The 20,310-nt window shown below is 33.6% G+C and overlaps 2 protein-coding genes and 1 long non-coding RNA gene across 3 annotated transcripts in view; 1 reads left to right on the forward strand and 2 right to left on the reverse strand.

Moving 5' to 3' along the window:
- Positions 1–16,896, reverse strand: part of LOC120196809 — a 28,432-nt gene extending 11,536 nt beyond the window's left edge. Inside the window, exons 1-2 of the long non-coding RNA XR_005523216.1 lie at positions 16,885–16,896; positions 14,908–14,912 (exon numbers count right to left, since the gene is read on the reverse strand). This is a non-coding gene — a long non-coding RNA (uncharacterized LOC120196809). The remainder of the gene's footprint in view (positions 1–14,907; positions 14,913–16,884) is intronic.
- Positions 7,556–11,025, reverse strand: LOC120196808. The gene is made up of 4 exons (XM_039198527.1): positions 10,846–11,025; positions 8,880–8,940; positions 8,372–8,564; positions 7,556–7,769 (listed from the first exon to the last, which is right to left on the reverse strand). The coding sequence occupies exons 1-4, from the start codon at positions 10,969–10,971 to the stop codon at positions 7,727–7,729; spliced, it is 423 nt and encodes a 140-aa protein (XP_039054458.1). The 5' UTR covers positions 10,972–11,025; the 3' UTR covers positions 7,556–7,726.
- LOC120196807 (alpha/beta hydrolase domain-containing protein 17C-like) lies at positions 12,278–16,176 on the forward strand. The gene is made up of 4 exons (XM_039198525.1): positions 12,278–13,006; positions 15,279–15,315; positions 15,706–15,942; positions 16,036–16,176. The coding sequence occupies exons 1-4, from the start codon at positions 12,702–12,704 to the stop codon at positions 16,159–16,161; spliced, it is 705 nt and encodes a 234-aa protein (XP_039054456.1). The 5' UTR covers positions 12,278–12,701; the 3' UTR covers positions 16,162–16,176.
- Positions 16,897–20,310: the final 3,414 nt, after the last annotated feature.

Below are 20,310 nucleotides of genomic sequence, written 5' to 3' on the forward strand. Positions count from 1 at the left end.
CAATGCACGCATATGCTATTTGGTTTCCTCCGAGAAATTGTCATTTCCATAAGTTTTTTCAACATTAATTTTCCTGTTTTGTATGTAAATTTTCATACTTTTAATATCAAATTTTATGCTACTCAGTTTTGGAGGTATCGGATATGGATATGCATATTCTATGAACATGTAACCCCCTCAGACCGATGAGGGTGGCCCAATCCGATTCAGGGTGTCACATTAGGGCCACCGGAATGACCCACCGTAAAAAATCACGGAAAAATTAAAATTTCTGTTAAAACACGTAAAGTCATAAAATCATTTATAAATACAAAAGTAAAATTTACCAATATTCAGAAATAAAATAGATTTTCAGACTCAGATATAAAAACAAAATACAACCTACATGCCCCCTAAACACAGACATCGTACTTTGCAAGCAACGCCAGTGGAACTCCCTTACCGATGTCGATAGTTGCACAGGTTCGAAATAGTGAGTAACAGAGTGAGTTTTGGAAAGCTCAATAATACAATACTACTAATTGATGCTACAGATCATGCATATAACAAATAAGCATATGTTTCCTTATTGATTTGGACATATACAAATTTTTAAACTGAGCTGAGGTCCCAGTGATATCTTAGATAGTAACAGACAATAAGCTTTCAGTTCAGAGGGATATATTTTGGATGTTTGGTTTCAGGAGATCATAATAGGGTGTCTAGTGTGTTCTCACAAAACCAGTGAAAATATACAGATCTTTTTAAAACATTAACCATTAAAAACATGTTTTCAAAACTATAGTAGTCCCTTCAACCGAACGCCATATGCAGTTCCCCAGAACTGCATAACCTAAGGGAGTACCTTGGGACTTGAGAGCCTACCCAAGAAAGATTCTCGGGGCCTCAGAGCCTACCCAAGGATTGCCTAAATTCCATAAGGAATTACCAGTCGGTGCTGAACCTATAAAAGAAATTACCAATAGTGACTGAACCTGCCAGAGATAGGAATTACAAGTAGGTGCTGAACCAATACAAGGAATTACCCGCAACGACTGAACCTGTTAGAGTCTTCATACCAGATCCCAGAGTCCCCAAAAAAAACATTTTCAGCCAATAAACAGATACATCAGAAATCAGAGCAGAAATCAGAGCAGAAATCAGAATAGAAATAAGAGAAAACATCTATGTGATCAGAGAACACACTAGAGACTCCATATATTATTTAGAGATACTGGATAATTGTTGAACTAAGTTTTGATATAACAATTATGGCAAAATATTTTTGGACTTAAATTGAATTTATTCAAAGTTTTCAAAAATATTTCAAAGTCCATTTAAGTTGGAATTGAGCACAAATTTTTTATGAATAGTATTTTACTGTACGAATAGTACCGATACAGTATAAATAGTAATGATATTGTGTGAACAGTAATGAATAATACCGATACTCAAAAACATCGAATGCAAAATGAGTATCGATACTGGTATAGTAGTATCGATACTGCTACAGTAATATCAAGCCCAACGGTAAAAAATTCAAATATTACAAAGGTAGTACCGATACTCATTGAAGGAGTATTAATACTACTTGTTATGGGCAATTTTATTTTGCAAAAAATGAATCCCCAACAGCTCCAACGGCTATATACGACTTCAAACTCATTTCAAGCTATAAAAACAAGCCGAGGACACTTGAAGAAAATATAGAACAACTATCCAAGCAATCAAACACAAGAGAAGAGTTTTTCAATCTTATTTCATCTTTCTCTTGTAATTATTTTATTCTTGTGAGCTTAATTCTTGTAAGCACATACCTTAGAGAGGTTTTCTTGTTTACATTTCCTTTCATTGTAAAGGGGTTTTGGTTCTAGTTGTGCCCGTGAAAAGCTAGGGAAATGTTCTAGTTTAGCTTGTGAAAAACTAGGGAGTTTGTAAATGTTATCTCTTTGTCCTTGAAAAAGAAAGAACAAATTAGTTAATCTGTTGGAAAATCCTTGGTGAGGAGTTAAGGTAGTGGATGTAGACTTGGTTGAGAAGTCGAACCACTATAAATCGCTGTGCAATTTTCTATCTTTCAATCTCCTTACTCCCTAAACACAAAAATTGACCCGACTCCTCTTGGCAAACCCTTTCAGTTGTCGATTCGAGCTTTCGCAAATCCCAACAATTGATATCAGAGCTTAACTCGTTAGAAGGCTTAACATCCTTGAGACGATCCTAGAAGACGCTCTACCAATTCATGATACATCCGAGAAGATGACTTCCACATCTGGCTTGTTCCACATGGAAGACTCCCTACCGATCGATAAGTCTTCATACTTAAATGGATCAAACTACTGTCATTGGAAAAAATTAATGAAGTTATTCATACAATCCAATGATCTTGATGCATGGGAGATGATCGATAGCAGTTACTTTTCTCCAAAGAAGAAGGAGAAGAAGTGAAGTGACCAAGAACGGAAGAAAGCTCAACTTAACGCCAAGGACATGCACATGGTGTTTTGTGCATTTGGTCCCGATATCTATGAAAGATTTTCTTCATGTTCGAATGCCAAGGAGCTTTGGAATAGGCTCGAGGAAATCCATGGAAACAAGAAAGAAGAACCAACAAAGGTGGTGTCTTTAATGGCTCGTGAAGAGCCCGAGGTATCTTCTAACTCAAATGAATTTAATTCATATTCTTTTGATGAGTTACAAGATGATTATAATAAGTTGTATTTGGGATTTGAGACCATGAATTCCAAATATACGAAATTAATTTCAAAACTCAAAATTAAAAATAAATCGATTTTCAAAGCAAAAGTTAATTTTGAAAAATGATTTAGAGCTTTCAAAAATCAAAATAAATGATTTAGAAAAAGAAAATTTTGGTTTAAAAGTTAAGATTGAAAGCTTAACAAAAGAAAAAGAATTAATTTCTAAAAACAACTTATTATGTTTAAAAATGGCAAAATGCTCACATTGTCATTATCATGGACATAAGGAACATACTTGTCCTTTGAAGAAAGGAAAACAATTTAAAATTAGACAAGTATGAGTTTCTAAGGGAACAAGGGGCATTGAAACTAACGTCCAAGGATCCAAAGAAATTTGGATACCAAAATCGAAATAAATGTCTCTTGTAGGTGTGTGAGAGCAATGGTGATGAATATGAAGAAATCAAGATGCTCTAGCTACACGTGAAAAAGGAATGAGTAGCCTTTAAGCTTAATGTTTTTGATTTTGGTTATTTGGTTGCTCATTTGGGTTTAAGCATGCATGAGTTTTGATTTTAAATAATTATGTTTTGTTTTTAATCTCATGAATGTTAAGAGGAAATTGTGATGAACATTTTAAAGTTTTAATGATTTTTCATAAATTTTAGTTCATTATAATGAGTTTTGGTCAAAATTGGTTTTAAATGCAAATGATATCTCTCTAACAATTGATATCAACTTTTCAAATACTTTGATTTTACAAATTTTAAATTTTTACCTTGATTTTTAAATGTTTATGCATGTAATTTAAAATGTAAATAATATCTCTCTAACAATTGATATCAAAATTTTCAAATGCATAACGTTTTTGGAAAGCTTTATGCATATGCACTTAATTTCAATCATTGGTATTGCATAAAATATTTTAGACTTGGATATATTGAATTTCATGTGTTACTAACATATTTGTTAATTTTTGATGAAATTCAATTTTGTTTAAGTGTCAAGATCTTAAAGCTAAATTTTGGAATGCACTTTTTGAGGGGATCTTTGATTTTTCAAATGATTTTTTTAAATGTCAAATTTACCACTTACTCTCAATATTATTTTAGAACTTTAAAGATTGAATTATTTTTGATATAACAAAAAGGGGGAGAAATATTGGTTTGAAAAATTCAATTTCTTAATGAAAAAGTTGAAGCTGAACATTTTCATATTTTTTCCAACAATTGGTGTCTTTTTCATTAAACATTTTATTAAGGGGAAGTTTTGCCAAAAACAATTTTTCAAATGTTTTGTTATATAAAAAAGGGGGAGATTGTTGAACTAAGTTTTGATATAACAATTATGGAAAAATGTTTTTGGACTTGAATTGAATTTATTAAAAGTTTTCAAAAATAATTCAAAGTCTATTTAAGTTGGAATTGAGCACAATTTTTTTTATAAATAGTATTGTACTATATGAATAGTATCGATACTGCGTGAACAGTAATGAATAATAACGATACTCAAAAAATCGAATGCAAAATGAGTATCGATACTACTACAGTAATATCAAGCCCAACAGTAAAAAAATCAAATATTACAAAGGTAGTATCGATACTCATTGAAGGAGTACCGATACTACTTGTTCTGTGCAGTTTTATTTTGCAGAAAATGAATCCTTAACAGCTCCAAAACATCCCCAACGGTTATATACGACTTCAAACTCATTTCAAGCTATAAAAACAAGCTGAGGACACTTGAAAAAAATATAGAACAACTATCCAAGCAATCAAACACAAGAGAAGAGTTTTTCAATCTTATTTCATCTTTTTCTTATAAATATTTTGTTCTTGTGAGCTTAATTCTTATAAAAACCTATCTTAAAGAGGTTTTCTTGTTTACATTTCCTTTCATTGTAAAGGAGTTTTGGTTCTAGCTGAGCCCGTGAAAAGCTAGGGAAAGGTTTTAGTTTAGCCCGTGAAAAACTAGAGAGATTGTAAAGGTTATCTCTTTGTCCTTGAAAAAGAAAGAACAAATTAGTGAATTTGTTGGAAAATCTTTGGTAAGGAGCTAAGGTAGTGGATGTAGACTTGGTTGAGAAGTCAAACCACTATAAATCGCTGTGCAATTTTCTATCTTTCAATCTACTTACTCCCTAAACACAAAAACCGACCCGACCCCTCTTGGTGAACCATTTCGGTTGTCGATTCGAGCTTCCATAAATCTCAAAAATAATCTTATCGGGCAGAGAAACACAGATCTTTAGTATACCGATAGAATGACGGAAATTAAAATCACTATTGAAAGAGTTCATTAACTGACGGGATCATCAGTTATTTAGAATGTGATTTATCAGGCTCATATAGTTTTGGGACATTTTTCAGAGGCATTAAATAATCTGAAAGATATTCAGAATCCTTTGCATCTGACTTACTTGTGTTTTAGGCATGACTATAGTGATTCCATTATTCAGGAAAATCAGAAGCATTTTAGCATTATATTCTTGGAGAATTCAAGTAATTTGAGCTGATAAGGGAGAAACGAAGATTCAGAACGGAATTTATGATTTGTGTCGATCTATCAGAATATCGAGTAACTTGAGCTGAACAACTCCCAGAACTAATGCATGTCGATCGGTCAATTTGTTTCCCTTCCAGGGCATTCATTATTTAATACAAACAATTCTTGTCCATAGATCATCTTCAAAATCATCGCTGGATAGATCTTAAGGAAACGAATAGATATCCCAATGATCTTTATTTGATTTCCATGTTGCAACAATATCAGAAAATGTCGGCGTACTTGATTCGTGTTTCATAACCCATAGAAACAGTACATCATGAAAGTTCATCCGTGTTTTCAGACTTATCCAAATCACTTACTTATTCCTCAATTATTGAGGTTACTTAGTTCATTTAGTAGTCAAGTTTATCCCGGTCACTTCGGAGTTTTTCAAAGTAATTTCAGACGTTTATTAAATTCAGATACATATGGTACTTTTGTTCAGTTCAATTTGGTCATAATAATAAAGTCATGTTGATATTCAAGGTTGATTTATTCATTTCAGAGATGTGGGTATTAGTTATTCCAGGGCTTGGACGTGCTTCGAATCATATTACACTTTATGGGTATTATCGTCATTTCATCTAATTATGTCAGTGGAATTACTTTGGATAACTTAAGCTTGAAAGTATTCTAGTTCCATTAAAGTTCAGAGTACTTTGCTCATTTGCTCATTGGAGGTTAATTTCACCACTAGGGAAAGTCTTGGTCCTTTTTCAATACAAGGGTATTTTTGTAATTTTACCCCTTAGGGCTATTTTAGGTAGCATCTTATCTAAATATTCCCGATATTTAACCTAAAAGAAATTAATCAAAATTTACAGATCTTGAAGTTAATTAAATCATTATTGAATCACCGAGCTTATTATTATTATTTCCGATTGATCTTCCACTTTCTTAAGCGAGCCATATAAGTCATATTCGGTTACCAACTTTTTATAGTATTCGGATCGAGTTTAGGAAATAATCACTACATACATGTGACCAATTATATTTATCCATGCAGGAATTAATACTAACATGTTCCATAAAGCATAAAACAAGTAGTAATGCATTACCTTGGTTTTTGTGCCATATCGATCGACCATTTAAACTTCATTCGATCGACCTCGAACTTGAATTCAACGTTCAATAATTCCTCGGATACAAAGCAACCAAATTTACGTCAGAAACTGGACTTAATTGAAAAACCTTATTAAATCCGAAGGTAATTCACTGGAAAACGGCTTAGCAGGTACGAATTTGGCAAAACGAACTTCATATTTGGACAAAAGACGTCGAAAAACATAAAATATGACATTTTCGAAAAAGTTAACTTTTTGGTCTAAGTCGAAGTCAACAGTCAACTGGTTGACTCGGTCAAAGTCAACGGTTTGACCGATCAACGGTTTGGGTCAAGTCAAACCGGTTCAGGTCGGGTCAAATAGGTCGGGCAGACGGGTCGGGTTGATCGTTTTGAGTCGGGTTGGGCCGGTTCAGACCGGTCCAGACCGGCTCTAGAACATTTCCAGAGCAGGCAGAGTAAGCCTACGCGCACTGCCAGCGTGTGGCGGCACGTGCGGCCACGACGGGGGTCGGGAGGTGAGGCGACAATCGAGGCGACTGAAATCGAAGCAAATCCAAGCGGCTTCGATCCAGTCGTACGACGACTGATCTCGACGAGGGGTAAGAGGGCTTTTGGTCAGGGCGAGGCGACGACCATTTTAGGGGTAGTGGCGCCGGCTAAGGTGGTTGGACGGTGACATAATCGGAGGAAATGAGAATCGACGGGGTTAGGGATTTTGGGGGAATTGGGAGAAATTTCTCGGGGTTTTGGTTCTAACCAATAGGGGGATTTAACCGGTTTATTTTTCACCACATAAAATGGGCAAATTATGGACGAGATCCCTATATTTCCTATAACTTCCTAAATCTACCAATAAGTTTCAGAAAACTATAATTTAACCCCTATTTTGGGGTGTGACAGACCAAGTAAATGCTCGATTTTCAATGTAGTAGGAAAGTTGTTGAAAGGTTATATCTCTAATAACCTATTTGTGTTGAGGACATGCTCTTTTGTTTCATTTTGAAATTTAAGTTAATTGAGCTCAGTATAATTTATGCTTTGAGAAGCTTAAGCAAGCTCTTGATTTGACTCATAGCTCTACTTAAGTTTGACTCATTACAATCTGGACAAGTTCAATTCTACAATATTAGAGATTTGATTCATTCTCACGTAAAGACTTCATAATGTTAGATTGAAGCTTTGACTGTTTAAGAGCAAGTGATCATTCCCTATGCCCTTTTTTTTAATATTGCATTCTATATCACCGTCTTCCATAGTCCTAGATCTATTTACATTCGGCCAATTAACAATTCTCGAATATACTACTAGCAAATGCCTCAAAGATGCAATAATTGATTCCTCCGAAGCTAACTCATTTAAGTTTACTGATTTACTCAATAAAAGACACAAAAGCCGCAACAACATCTAACCGAGTTTTCTTTTCTTCAGAATAAGTCTACATGTTGGCTTTCCTTTCCCATCTTTCCTTTGTATCAAGGCTGTGGACAAATCAGAATTTTGGAAATTGTTAATATACCAAGACAAAAGATATAAAATGGAGCATCAAAAGATGGTGCAAAGAACAAAATGTCACTACGCATAAGTTAGGTTATCTGTACTCGAGGATGAATTTTAGATATGGAAAAATGTCTGATATGAGCACGCTCATTTCTTTTATATTCAGAAAGATCAACTATATGTCTAACCGAATAAATATTACATATAGTGTTAAACACAAGTATTTTTGAAAAATAAAAAATCCAGGTAACAGAAATAGGATATAAATAGTTAGTACATCAGATGGAGCAGCAATTCTCTTGCTTATGAATGCATTTCTCCGCAATGTTGTCTTGACTTGGGATAGACTATAGAGTGTTGGATACGTGCGCATATCCAAAACATGATATGCTCAACTTTTATAAGTTCTTTTTTTTTCTTCTTAAAATAGATATTTGGAGGGTTATATGGCTTATGCTTTTATCTGAAAAGTGAAATGTCTTGGCTAGGGTAATTAAGGAAAAAGGTGTTCAGGTAACAAGCTTTCCCATTAATGAATGAGTTGATGCTAAGGAACAGTCTAAGGTGAAAGTTCGTAACATACCCCCAATGCAGTTTCTGCCGCTTTTTTGTTGCAATTTGCACAACTTCATTGTCTTCTTGAAGTGAAAAGGGATTATCATCTTCACCGTGGCTCTTTGGGTCCAGAACACTTTCATCTTCAACTCTGGTATTTAAATCTGATTCCAGAGAATCTGCGGAATTCATGTATTCAGCACGAAACCTTTCGGCTCGACCTACAATCAGAAGAAACGATTGCAGATGATGAATTATTCAAGTATTCAGCACGAAACTTTATCTACGAATAGAAGAAGCGGTTGCAGATGATGAACGAAAAATCCAACTATAGAAAATTATTGATAATGATATACTATTTTACTTCAACTGCGGCGTGAGTATTGAACATGAACATGGACCAACACAAGTAATTAGATTTTGATCAAGTTTTTCAATGTATTCAAATTTGGTTATCCGTCGAATATGAATGTTGGACATTGATACTTCAAGAAGAATAAAAAGTTGAGCAACATAAATGATATGAACCACAGTACCTTTTAGTTTCTTGTGGATCTTTGATTTTGCTTTTATTTGTAAACGCCTCCGGTGAAGCTCCTATAGCATACAATGTTAATACAGAAGTAAATCATGCAGTAGAAAAGAAAGAATATCAGAGATTACTAATAAATGGGGCATTCAAAACCCAAAAGCTATCCTTTTCACCGACTTTAACCGTATTTGAGTGTGAGTATCAAATATGGGTCAGAATTTAACACGGATATGTTTAATTTCATTAGAAGCTTTTACACGTATTTGGGAGGATCTTTAAATGGTATTATTCCCATACCTATATCTGGATATGCATTAAACACAGATATTGAACGTTAATGCTTCAAGAACGGAAGAAAAAAGTCATAGCAACATAGCTTGTAGCTATGAGGAAAATAATAAAGAAATATAAATATTTCTCCAAAATTATTTATCCTTTTTCTACAAATGAGAGGCTAAGACTTAAGATATTATTAAGATATTGCAGTTTTTCTCCCGGCTGTGTCTGATGCATATTCGGACATAGGTACTGGATACGATACTCTAAGGATCTTCCAAATATATGAACAATCTTATAGAAAATTGAATATATCCATGTCAGACATATATTCAAATTCAACACAAAAGGAAGTAGATATATGTTTTATGATTTTTCCCAGATAACCCTAACTATCTAAAAAGAAGAAAACCATGTAACTCAGATTTGCATCTAAGAGTTGGATACGGGCTTGTGTTTGACACAAATATGGTGAAACATTTTAAAGTTTTTCATGTACTTGGAGAACCCTTGGAGGTCATATTTTGACATCCATGCATAGGATATAAGTGCCAGGCAAGAGTACTTCAAGGAAAAATGAAGAGTCAAAGTAATATAGAAAACAAAAATACCCCTAACCCAAAGCAAGCTGGAAGTAAAATCACTGGAGTAATTTCCAGTAGTTCAATACGACAAGGCTCAGCAAACCCAGATTTTTGAAGTTTCTGGAAATGTCAATCAAATAGACACTAGAACAATTAAAACTTATACAACATTTCTCATTCAACTCCTAATCAAACACAAAAAATTGTCAAGTTTTAAAACCTAATAATGCCAAGATTCCACTGCCCATGATCCCATGTTACTCAGTCTTGCGGCTTAAGAATCAAATACAGGTAATGTCTGACATGGATATAATGAAAACTTTTTAATTTTCTATATATTTGAAGAACCCTAAGAAGTCATATCCACAGTTCTACAAATTGGATCTGAATACTATGGGGAAAAAACATGAAGTGTTGGAGCAACATAGCCATCAACTCAATTCAATAGAAAAAGGAATATGCTTAAGATGACAAAAGGATTTGGTTCCTTCAATCATAAAGGAAAATGGTTTTACTGCCCATCATCTAAATTCCACAAAAATGTTTCAAGGAATAGAAATCATACGCAATTCTATAGTTTCTTATCTATTTTATGGATTTGACCCTCTCTACTGACAAAAAATAGCATTAATTATACCTGAAATTGAGATAAACAAAATAAACCTTACCCAAATCTGACTCAAAAACCATCACAGAAAGTTAAATTCATGAAAGGTATCTGCCAAAGATTACAGAAGGGTTCGGTTCCTCAAAAAGTATCAGGGAATTAAATAGCAATCATGATGCAATATTATAGACATGGCCAAGGTTTCAATTCTTTCCGCTTGCGATATTCATCAACAATAATTTACTAAAACAGAAATCGTTAAATCCACAACTATAATTACGATAAGTCCGACTGATAAAAAACGCGCCACTGCAATCTAAATCCATGAAAAGTATCTGCTAAGGATGATAAAAGGGTTCAGTTACTTTTCAATCATAAACTATGCCCCAGATTTCAGCATCCATTATCTCAACATGTAAAACTATCTGCAAAAGATTTAGGTTCCTACAAATTCATTTGAACATCAATATTAAGCATGAAAAAAAATGAGTATAAGGAATTACTTGGAACTTAGAAAGCTGTTGAGGAGTGACTCCGACAGGCTTGAAATTGGGTTGCAAAGAAAGGGTTGAAGCAATGGCTACTTCTCTTCTGTTGTCTTCATCTTCTTCCTGCTTCTGCTTTCCCATTTTCCCTCTCCTGCTTTTCGCTATCCCCAACTCTTAAAACCGCATGGCGTTTGGTAAAAAACTTTCTGACCTGAACAGAGGGAACACTACTGGCCCAGTCCATCGGCCCGAGTTTTAAAAGGACAAATTTTAATTAGGTAAACAACACTAATAGTACCTTAATTTTTCAGCCTATTCTATTTTAGTCACCTATTTTGTAAAATTTTGGTTTCGGTCACTTTTGTTTTCAATTCGTCTTATTTTAATCAATGGGTCATTAGCTCCCATTACTTTGTTGACGTGATATGCTAGTAAAAAATAAATAAATTTTAACCCCTGAATTTTAGATAAAACATTAATTTAATTTTAAATTTATATAAAAGTATTAATTTAACCCCTAAATTTTATATAAAATATTAATTTAATATTAAATCCAGTCAAAATTCACTTCACTTACCGATACTCATAACCATCACATGTCACCATTAGTTGCCATCATCAGTAACCTCTATCATGATATTTGTGATAAAATACTCGATATTTGATGAGACCGATTATCACTCCTATCATTAATACTTGATGCTTAGTGATAGTATGTGCCAATATTATCAAATACTTGATGTTTAGTGATGTCAATTACAAATATAATTTTTTATATTTGATGCTTAGTGATACTAAATGTAAATAATATGTATATTACTTGATTATCGTATGATATCAAATATATTCATTATTTATGATATTCGATGTTGTGTAATGTTATGTATCATTATTATTTATTGTTTGATATTATGTAATATCGAGTATATATGTTATTATCTGATGTTAAGTCATAGTATGACTTTAATAACACATGATTATATATATATATATATATATATATATATATATATATATATAATTTTAATGATAAAATAATATTTATTTAGCTGTATTAAGAGTGAGAGACTATCTAAATATTAGTGAAAATATCTATAAAATGTTTCAAGGTCTCATAAATTGGCAGTCGAAACGTAATGCTAACAATTTAAAGTTAATGACGATGAGTGTTGACACAAGTAGTTGATATTAATGAATTTAAGTTTATAAAGTTAAATTCGAATTATATCACCGTTACTCTTGATGGACAATCTGTAAATTTTTATATAAATCTCAACTGAATCTTAAGTATGTCCTGACATTGATCTGGAAAGCCATCCTTAACCTAATTTTTTTTGTGTAAAAAAAACAATTCAAAATTGATTTATTTAATTATGTAAAAAATTAATTAATTTAATTAAATTTCAATATATAAAAGGATCCGTACAAAGCGAATCATTACCAAGTGAAGTGATTAAAGATCTAAATATATACATGCATACATGTGCATATCATTTGTCAAATTCGCCGTCAGGGGACCTTCCTATACCCACGCTCCTTCTTATTTTTTCTTACCCCTCTTTAATGGATAAAATCCCATTCAGCTCAGATTCCCAGCTTTCAAGACATTTAAAAAACACCAGATCCGGTTTCTCGTCCCACAAATTCGTTGTCTGACGGCTGCTCCCGTGCAAACGCGCCTTTATTACCATTTCACGCGCCACCTATTTTGGTTTCATTTCTCTTCTCTCTTTCATTTTTATGCTGTTTGTAAATGAAAAAAGATCTTAAGAAGATTGGACGGCGGTGATTGAGATTTGAGGTTTCGGAGGCAGCTGAGCTATTTTGGTAGCTTTAATGAAAGGTGAACAACTATTAGTGCCAAGAAGAAGATGGGAGGAGTGACGTCGTCGATTGCCGCCAAATTCGCGTTCTTCCCGCCGAACCCACCGTCTTACAGAGTGGTGGAGGACAAGTCAAGCGGTGGTCAGCTTTACATACCGGAGGTACCGAGGAGGGATGATGTTGACGTCTTGAAGCTACGCACGCGCCGTGGAAACGACATAGTCGCCGTCCATATTAAACACCCTAAAGCTTCCGCTACTCTCTTGTATTCTCACGGAAATGCCGCTGATCTGGGACAAATGTTTGAACTCTTCGTCGAGTTGTGTAATCGCCTGCGCGTTAATCTTATGGGGTAAATTTTTTCCTTTCATGTTTTTCAACATATTGAATATGATATTTTGCTTTGGATTCTTAGGCTTTAACTGTTTTGATTGTTTTGAAGTTTTTTCAGCTTGAGCTTAGTGAAAGTAGTTCGTTGGGTTTGGTATGATTTGCTTGTGCTTTTGGGGTTTTAGGGTTCTGTAAGTGTTTGATAATATTGGTGAAGTGGAGCTTGCTTAGTTTCAGCTCTCTGATTGATACTGAAGCTAGTTTCATGCTAAATGTTCAGGGAAGAACAGAGATTCTGGTTATCAGTGAGTGAAAGTTATACTGATTTTGGTATGTTGTAAGGTAAAGCTAATAACTACTAGAGATAGAATAAAAAATATAAAGGAGAAAGAGAGACTTAGACAAAGAGTTGGTGTGTGGAATATTGCAAATATCATTCAGGCATGGATCCTGTCGGTGCTTGATTGAAATGCTTTGGGATTTGTTCTTTCTTTCTGTTTACTAATCATGAACTTAAGTGAATGTCAAAAAAAGCGGATTATGTCAAAGTCATCAGATTGAGGAGCTCTACGTGATGGATTATATATTTTGCAAATAGTGCTTTGATGTTTTTAATACCTAAGAAAATGCATGAAAATGTTGTTAAAGAAAAGAAAATGAATACATGTGATTAGAATTTTCTGTGTGTAGTTCTTTTACTGGATATTCTGTTTCGATAGAGACACCATTTTCCTATAGGGGAACTATGACCAACTGGAGATATTTCTCAACTTTTGCATATTCTAGCTTTTACTTTATACTTCGGAATAATATTAGGGAGGTTTAAATGACTGTGTTCTTTAATAAATTGAACGGTTCGATCTTGACTTCTTTTGACTGAGGTGTATTAAAATTCCTGCATTATTTATCTATAAATTTCCGTGTTCATGAATATTCTGCTTTTTTTCCTTTCCTCTGTGTCATTACCACATCCCGATCTATTACACTATGTTGATATTTTCATTGTTGCTTATCTATGCTCACTTTGAAAAGTTAGAAATTAACTTGGACTGCAGTATGAGTTCATTGAGCATAGTTTTCATCATACCAGCATAGAGGTAAATGGAGGTAGGTTTATTTGTATGAAGGCATGTATCTAAGTCCAAATTGTAGGATACCGTACTTTGTTCAGTTGATTAGTCATAGTGCAACTATATATTTTTTGGGCAAATAGTAGCTACTAAAAGTCACCAAACTACTACTAAATGATGACTGATAGTTATTATTTATGTCATGAAAATGTACAATGAAAAATGTATGTAACTTTTCTCACTGATTTAATAATCAACCACTTCTGTATGGAAGTTTTTTTAGGTCCTGTTTCCATTTCTATTAAAATGGTTTCTAAGAAGTTTCTGTGCTAGTTTAGTTCATTTGGGCTGTTGTTTCTGTAGTTCTAAGTTGCAGCTTTTGTATCGCCTTCTGGTATCAATTTATTAACAGTCTCAGTTCTGCTTGTGACATATGCTGCTATGCATTCTCTTTTTACTATAAATATCAAGCTTGACAGCTTCATTTGGAAATGATGACCTGCTGTTTATTTGTTTTCTTGATCAGTTGTGTTTGTTTGTTGTCAAACTGCTGACTTTTCATTCTATAGGCAAGCACTGTGTGTCTTGTAATTGCATGATGTGATGCAGTTTCCTTTTTTATTAGTGTTGGTACTTCACTAACTAAGTCTCGATGAATGTTTTGAAGATAAGTATGTTATTAACTAACACCAACAAATGATACGGAAGAGAAAGAAATGAGCTTGATGCAATATTTCAAAGAGAAAACTTGGGTTAATCTTAGAATTAGGCACTGACTGAGAAGTACCTATGAACACAAAATAAAATCAACAAATTGTATTCCATTAATACTTTGTAGGAGAATGTGAACTACGGACTCTTCAATTCTTGTACCTTCCAAAGTTATGTGAGTCATGATGCAAAATGGATATGTCATTCAAACATATGAACTTTCATCAGAATCTCAACCTGCCTAAGACTAGTTGACAGCATTCTCCTTTTCTTAAGCATCTAGAACTTTTGGGAAAAATTAACCAAGATTTTAAATAAAATTACTTTGGAAATCTTATCCTATAAAGTTCTTGACATTGTTTTTAGAGACGCATGAAATGATTGTGCAGGTAATTAGACTTACTGAAAGTAGAACATTTTATCATATCTTTGTTCTTATTGGGTTTATTTTTAGTCTATCCTTATTTTATATTAATTTATTTTACTATTCCTAATATCACCTTTTCGTTGTAGGTATGATTACTCTGGCTATGGTCAGTCAACTGGAAAGGTTGGTTATTTGGCTTATCTTTTTTGTTGCTAATTTTGAGAACAAAAGTTTCCCTTATCCATGTTTTCTATAGCAATTTAACTATTGCAATGAACATTTAAATAGTTACACAATAATAATTTACAAAATGCTTCTCTTTTTCTGCTAAAGAAGCATAGTGTTCATTTTACATGCAAGATTTTTGTTCTTATGAGTTATATCTGTTGGGCAGCTTCTTTTTATTCTATAATATCTAAAATCCAAATTTGCCATGTTCAATGTGTATCAAGCAAGACCTATGAATTTTCTGTGCAGCCATGTCATTTCTGATTTCTTGTACTTATTGAACCAACATTTTACTGCTTGCTACACACCTGTAATCTAAAAGTCACTTTCTTTTATTTGAAACAGCCAACTGAGTGTAATACATATGCAGACATAGATGCAGCTTACAAGTGTCTTAAGGAAGAGTATGGAGTTAAAGATGAACAATTAATTTTGTGTGGTCAGTCTGTTGGTAGTGGACCTACGGTTGATCTTGCTTCTCGTTTGCCCAACTTGAGAGGCGTTGTTCTACATAGCCCAATTTTGTCCGGCATGAGAGTATTGTACCCTGTCAAAAGGACATACTGGTTTGACATTTATAAGGCAAGTCGGTGTTTTACACCGCATTTCTATTTTCTTGTTTTATCTTGCAGGCAGTGACCTTCATTACTGTTTTTTTCCCATTCTAATTTTCAGAATATTGACAAAATCGTAGCAGTGAACTGTCAGGTTTTAGTAATTCATGTAAGTATTGCTTCCGTTTTTTTTTCATTTTTATCCTCTCCACTTGTTTCATCACATTATCCCCTCCTCTTTCTCTAGCTTCCGTTTTACTACATTAACATTCGTTATATGGTTGCTCTGGTAATTAGGTATTTAGGTACTGAAGATACTAATTTTTTATCCATATTATTATTATTAATATTATTATTATTATTATTATTATTATTATTATTACTATTATTATCATTATTATTATTATTATTATTATTATTATTATTATTATTATTATTACTATTATTATTAAATATATTAAATACATATAAATATTATTAAAAATAAATAAATAATAAAAAAATATAATTACAGGCCCAATTACAATTGAACCGGCCCAGTTACAAACCAACCAGAACCGGTCCAAATCCAACTAGAAACCCTAAATATTTGGGTTTCCAGTTAGGGTTTCCTAACCCTAATTTGATCAGCCGCCTCAGCTCACAGCCGTTGGATCTGATAAGATCCAACGATCCAGATGGTGCCAGAAGGAAACCCTAGGGTTTGATACCCTAGGGCCACGCGGCGCCGCTCCAGCTTCCACGCGGCTGCCGACAGCCCTCGCCGCCTCCGCCGCTGCCACATCCCAACCGAAGACTCCAGAAGATCATATACCAGCCGTCCATGCAAGGCTACGGGGTGAGTCACCACTGGTAGTCCGGTGACTCACCGAAGCCCCCTCTTCGGACCGGTCCGAGACGAACACCGGTGGTGGCTATAAAAGCCACCACCCACCTGCGAAAAAAAAAAAAAAAGACAGAGATATACAACGAGACAGAGAGACAGAAAAAAAAAGAGACGAGAAAGAGACATAAAAAAAAAAACAGAGAAAATCCAAACTATTACCAACGATCTCAGCAGCAAGAAAACCAGAAAAAAAAAAAAGAAAAAGGAAGAGGAGACTTACCGAGGAAGCCTCGACCACCGGATCTCGTCAGAACCAACAAAAACCGAAGGTATATTTGTAGATTTGCTCCGATTGGGAGCTTCTTAAGGAAAAAGAACACCGGAAACGTCCTTAAGACGTCCCGATCTATTTAATGGTGTCAAAATACAATTTTCCGGCCACTGGATACGGTGGCCGGCGGTGATAATCACGGCGGCACACGGTGGCCGACCGGTGACCGGCTTCCCTCCGGTGAGGGAAGCTAGAGAGAGGCGAGAGAGTTTTTAAACTCTCTCGGTTTAGAGAGAGAGAAAGAAATGAGGAATGAAATGGTTGGCCCTTCGGGCCAGCCGATTTGGACTCTTATAGTCCTTCCCGAACGATGTCGTTTCGGGAAGGACTATGCGCGTAATTATGGAAAAGTTAAATCCCTTCCGCAGTCCTTCATATTTGTAAATTTTACATTTTGGTCACTAAACTGAATTTATAATAATTTTTAATTTAGTCTTCGAAAATTAATTTTATTCATTTTAGTCCTTCATATTAAAATAATATATTTAGGATAAATTACAGATTTAATCCATTAATTTTAATAAATAATATTTCAATCCTTAGTTTATATTTTTAATTTATTTGATTCTAATATCCAAATTTTAGATAATTTTATTTTAGTCACCAAATAAAGAAATAACATATTTAATCCCTATAATTTAGATTAATTATGAATTAGATTTTTAATTTTATTTTTTTAGTTATTTTATATGTTTTCATTTATTTTGTTGTTTTTAAATATATTGTTTTAGTAATATTTGTATTTTTATTATATTATTAAATATTAAATATTTTTATAAATATATAATAAATAGTATTTTTTTAAATATTTATTTTTAATATCGAAGAAAAAGGACAGTCTTAATACAACTGGATGTCCTATTCTGATATTTTAAAATTAAAAAGTAAACAATATTATTTAAATCAATATTTATCAATATCAAAGAAAAGAGCTGTCTTGAGGCACCTAGAAGTTCTTTTCAGATATTAAAAATAAATAAATATTTGTTATATAATTTTGAAATAATAAGATTAAAAATTAAATATATTTTTTTGAATTTTTAAATTTTAATAATAGAGACAATTTATAATTAAAAAGTACCAATTTTGGGCGTTGTAGGGGTGCTAATCCTTCCCTAAACGTAACCGACCACGAATCCCTTTTTATTAAAAAGAACGAATTTTTGGTTATAAAACGCAGATCAGTTCATTTTTTTTATTGATGTTTTCTTAAAACTCTTTAAAGAAAATAATTTTTAGGTATTCGACCTACCTGATCCAAAAGGCCGATGGCGACTCTCAAATTATTTTCAAAACTATTTATTCACATCAATTTCCCCGCCAAGTATAATATTTCGTGCCCGGACGAAAACCGGTTACGACAGCTTGGCGACTCTGCTGGGGACCTGGTCAAACTTTTTTTTAAAAAAAAATCAATTATAAATTGTCTTTATTAATTAAAAATTAAAAATTCATATATTTAATTTTTAATTCTTTCTTTTCAAATTATTTATTTATTATTTTTATAATATTTATATGTTTTATTTGAAAGTATTTTATTTCAGTATTTATTTTTCTGTCAAAGGTTTGAACATTTCTCCTCACACACAACAATTGCATTGCATTACATAAAGCTCTATAATTGAGTTGTCCCTTTTAAGTGGGAGTGAAAGCGACGTCTTCGTGAGAATTTATTCTCCGTGTCAGACCTAGCAAGTAACTTTCGGGGTTCATATACTCTATGTTTTCGTGAGAATTTATTCTCCGTGTCAGGCATAGAGAAATGTATCCCCTCGAATTGAACTCGATCCACTTTAGTCTGTAATGGACTAGGATTGAGGGTTAGCAACCTAAGGGGGCACTAACAAGGACAATTCGGGTACCTTTATTCTTAGATCTGAAACCCTGCATATAAAAAACCTTAGAAACTCTTCCAATCCGAAGTCATGCCGAAATTTTGTCCAAAATAGGTGTACACACAGGAGAAATGAATTATGTATTTTCTGTTAATTTATTTATTGTTTAAATTACATGTTTATTTAAATTATTTAAATTCAGAAAAGCATGTTTAAATAAAGAATATTTATGTAAATGTTATTATTAAATTTCTTTATTATGTAAACTAATTTATTTTCTTTTTGTGTGTTCTTTATTTTTCTGTTTGCATTGCATCATACAGGATAAAAGACATTGATCCTTGTGTTAATTGTCTCATTGGAAAGCCTTCATCTATGGATAAAAAGTGTTCAAGTCAAGTAATTCTAAACTCAGAAGTAAGACAGTGGGCTGAATATTTACAAAGACAAGAAGGAGACAGTCTGCAGGATGATTATGTATCTGACTTGGCCAGTTATGCTTCAGTTTCACTAAAAAGAAATGATCTGCAAGATTTGCGAGGTATTTGGGAAAGTTGGGATTCAAACAAAAAATTACAGTTTTATCAGACTTATGGAGACATCCCATATTTGCTCTATGTTGAAGTTGATGATGAATTACTCAGAGCCCTAGTTCAATTCTGGAATCCAGGTTACAATTGCTTCACTTTCAATAAGGAGGACTTGGTCCCTACTATTGAAGAATATACAACTTTATTACATCTTGAAGGTGCTCTGGGGAATCGAATATATTCAAAGTCAATTAAAACTCAACCCTTTCGAGTTAAATTAGCAAAGATTGCCGGGGTACGAGAAGAATGGGTAGCATCCCGTACAAAACAAAAAGGCGAAAGCGAAGGCATTGCTTGGACCAACATCAAAGAACTTATTCAGAGTCATCCAGATATTAAAGTACGATTCGATCTATTTGCTCTGGGTATATATGGTATGGTCATCTTCCCAAAAGTATTGGGATATGTTGAAGCTGCAGTGGTAGACTTGTTTGAACAGCTACCGAAGAAGATTAACCCTGTTTCTGCCATCCTAGCAGAAACCTTCAGATCGTTAAATGCTTGCAGAAGGTTAGGAGGTGGACGATTCTCAGGGTGTACTCAGTTGTTATATGTTTGGATCCGTAGTCATTTCTGGAGAACAGAAAAGGTTTCATACCGACGCTTTAATACGGATTATTCACCATTAAAGGAATTTCTGGAGCAGGAATGGCCGAGAGAAATTAAGAAAGATATGTGGATTAATGCCTTTCGAAATCTGCAAAGCAATGATGTTGTTTGGCGAGCCCCGTGGCAAATACAAAGGGAGTTCTTTTACAGATGTGGTGATTACAACTGGATAATGCTGCTCGGATTATGGGGAGGAATTGGATAT

The sequence above is a fragment of the Hibiscus syriacus genome, unplaced genomic scaffold, assembly GCF_006381635.1.
Source record: "Hibiscus syriacus cultivar Baekdansim isolate YM2019G1 unplaced genomic scaffold, ASM638163v2 tig00117034_pilon, whole genome shotgun sequence".
Lineage (NCBI taxonomy): Eukaryota > Viridiplantae > Streptophyta > Magnoliopsida > Malvales > Malvaceae > Hibiscus > Hibiscus syriacus.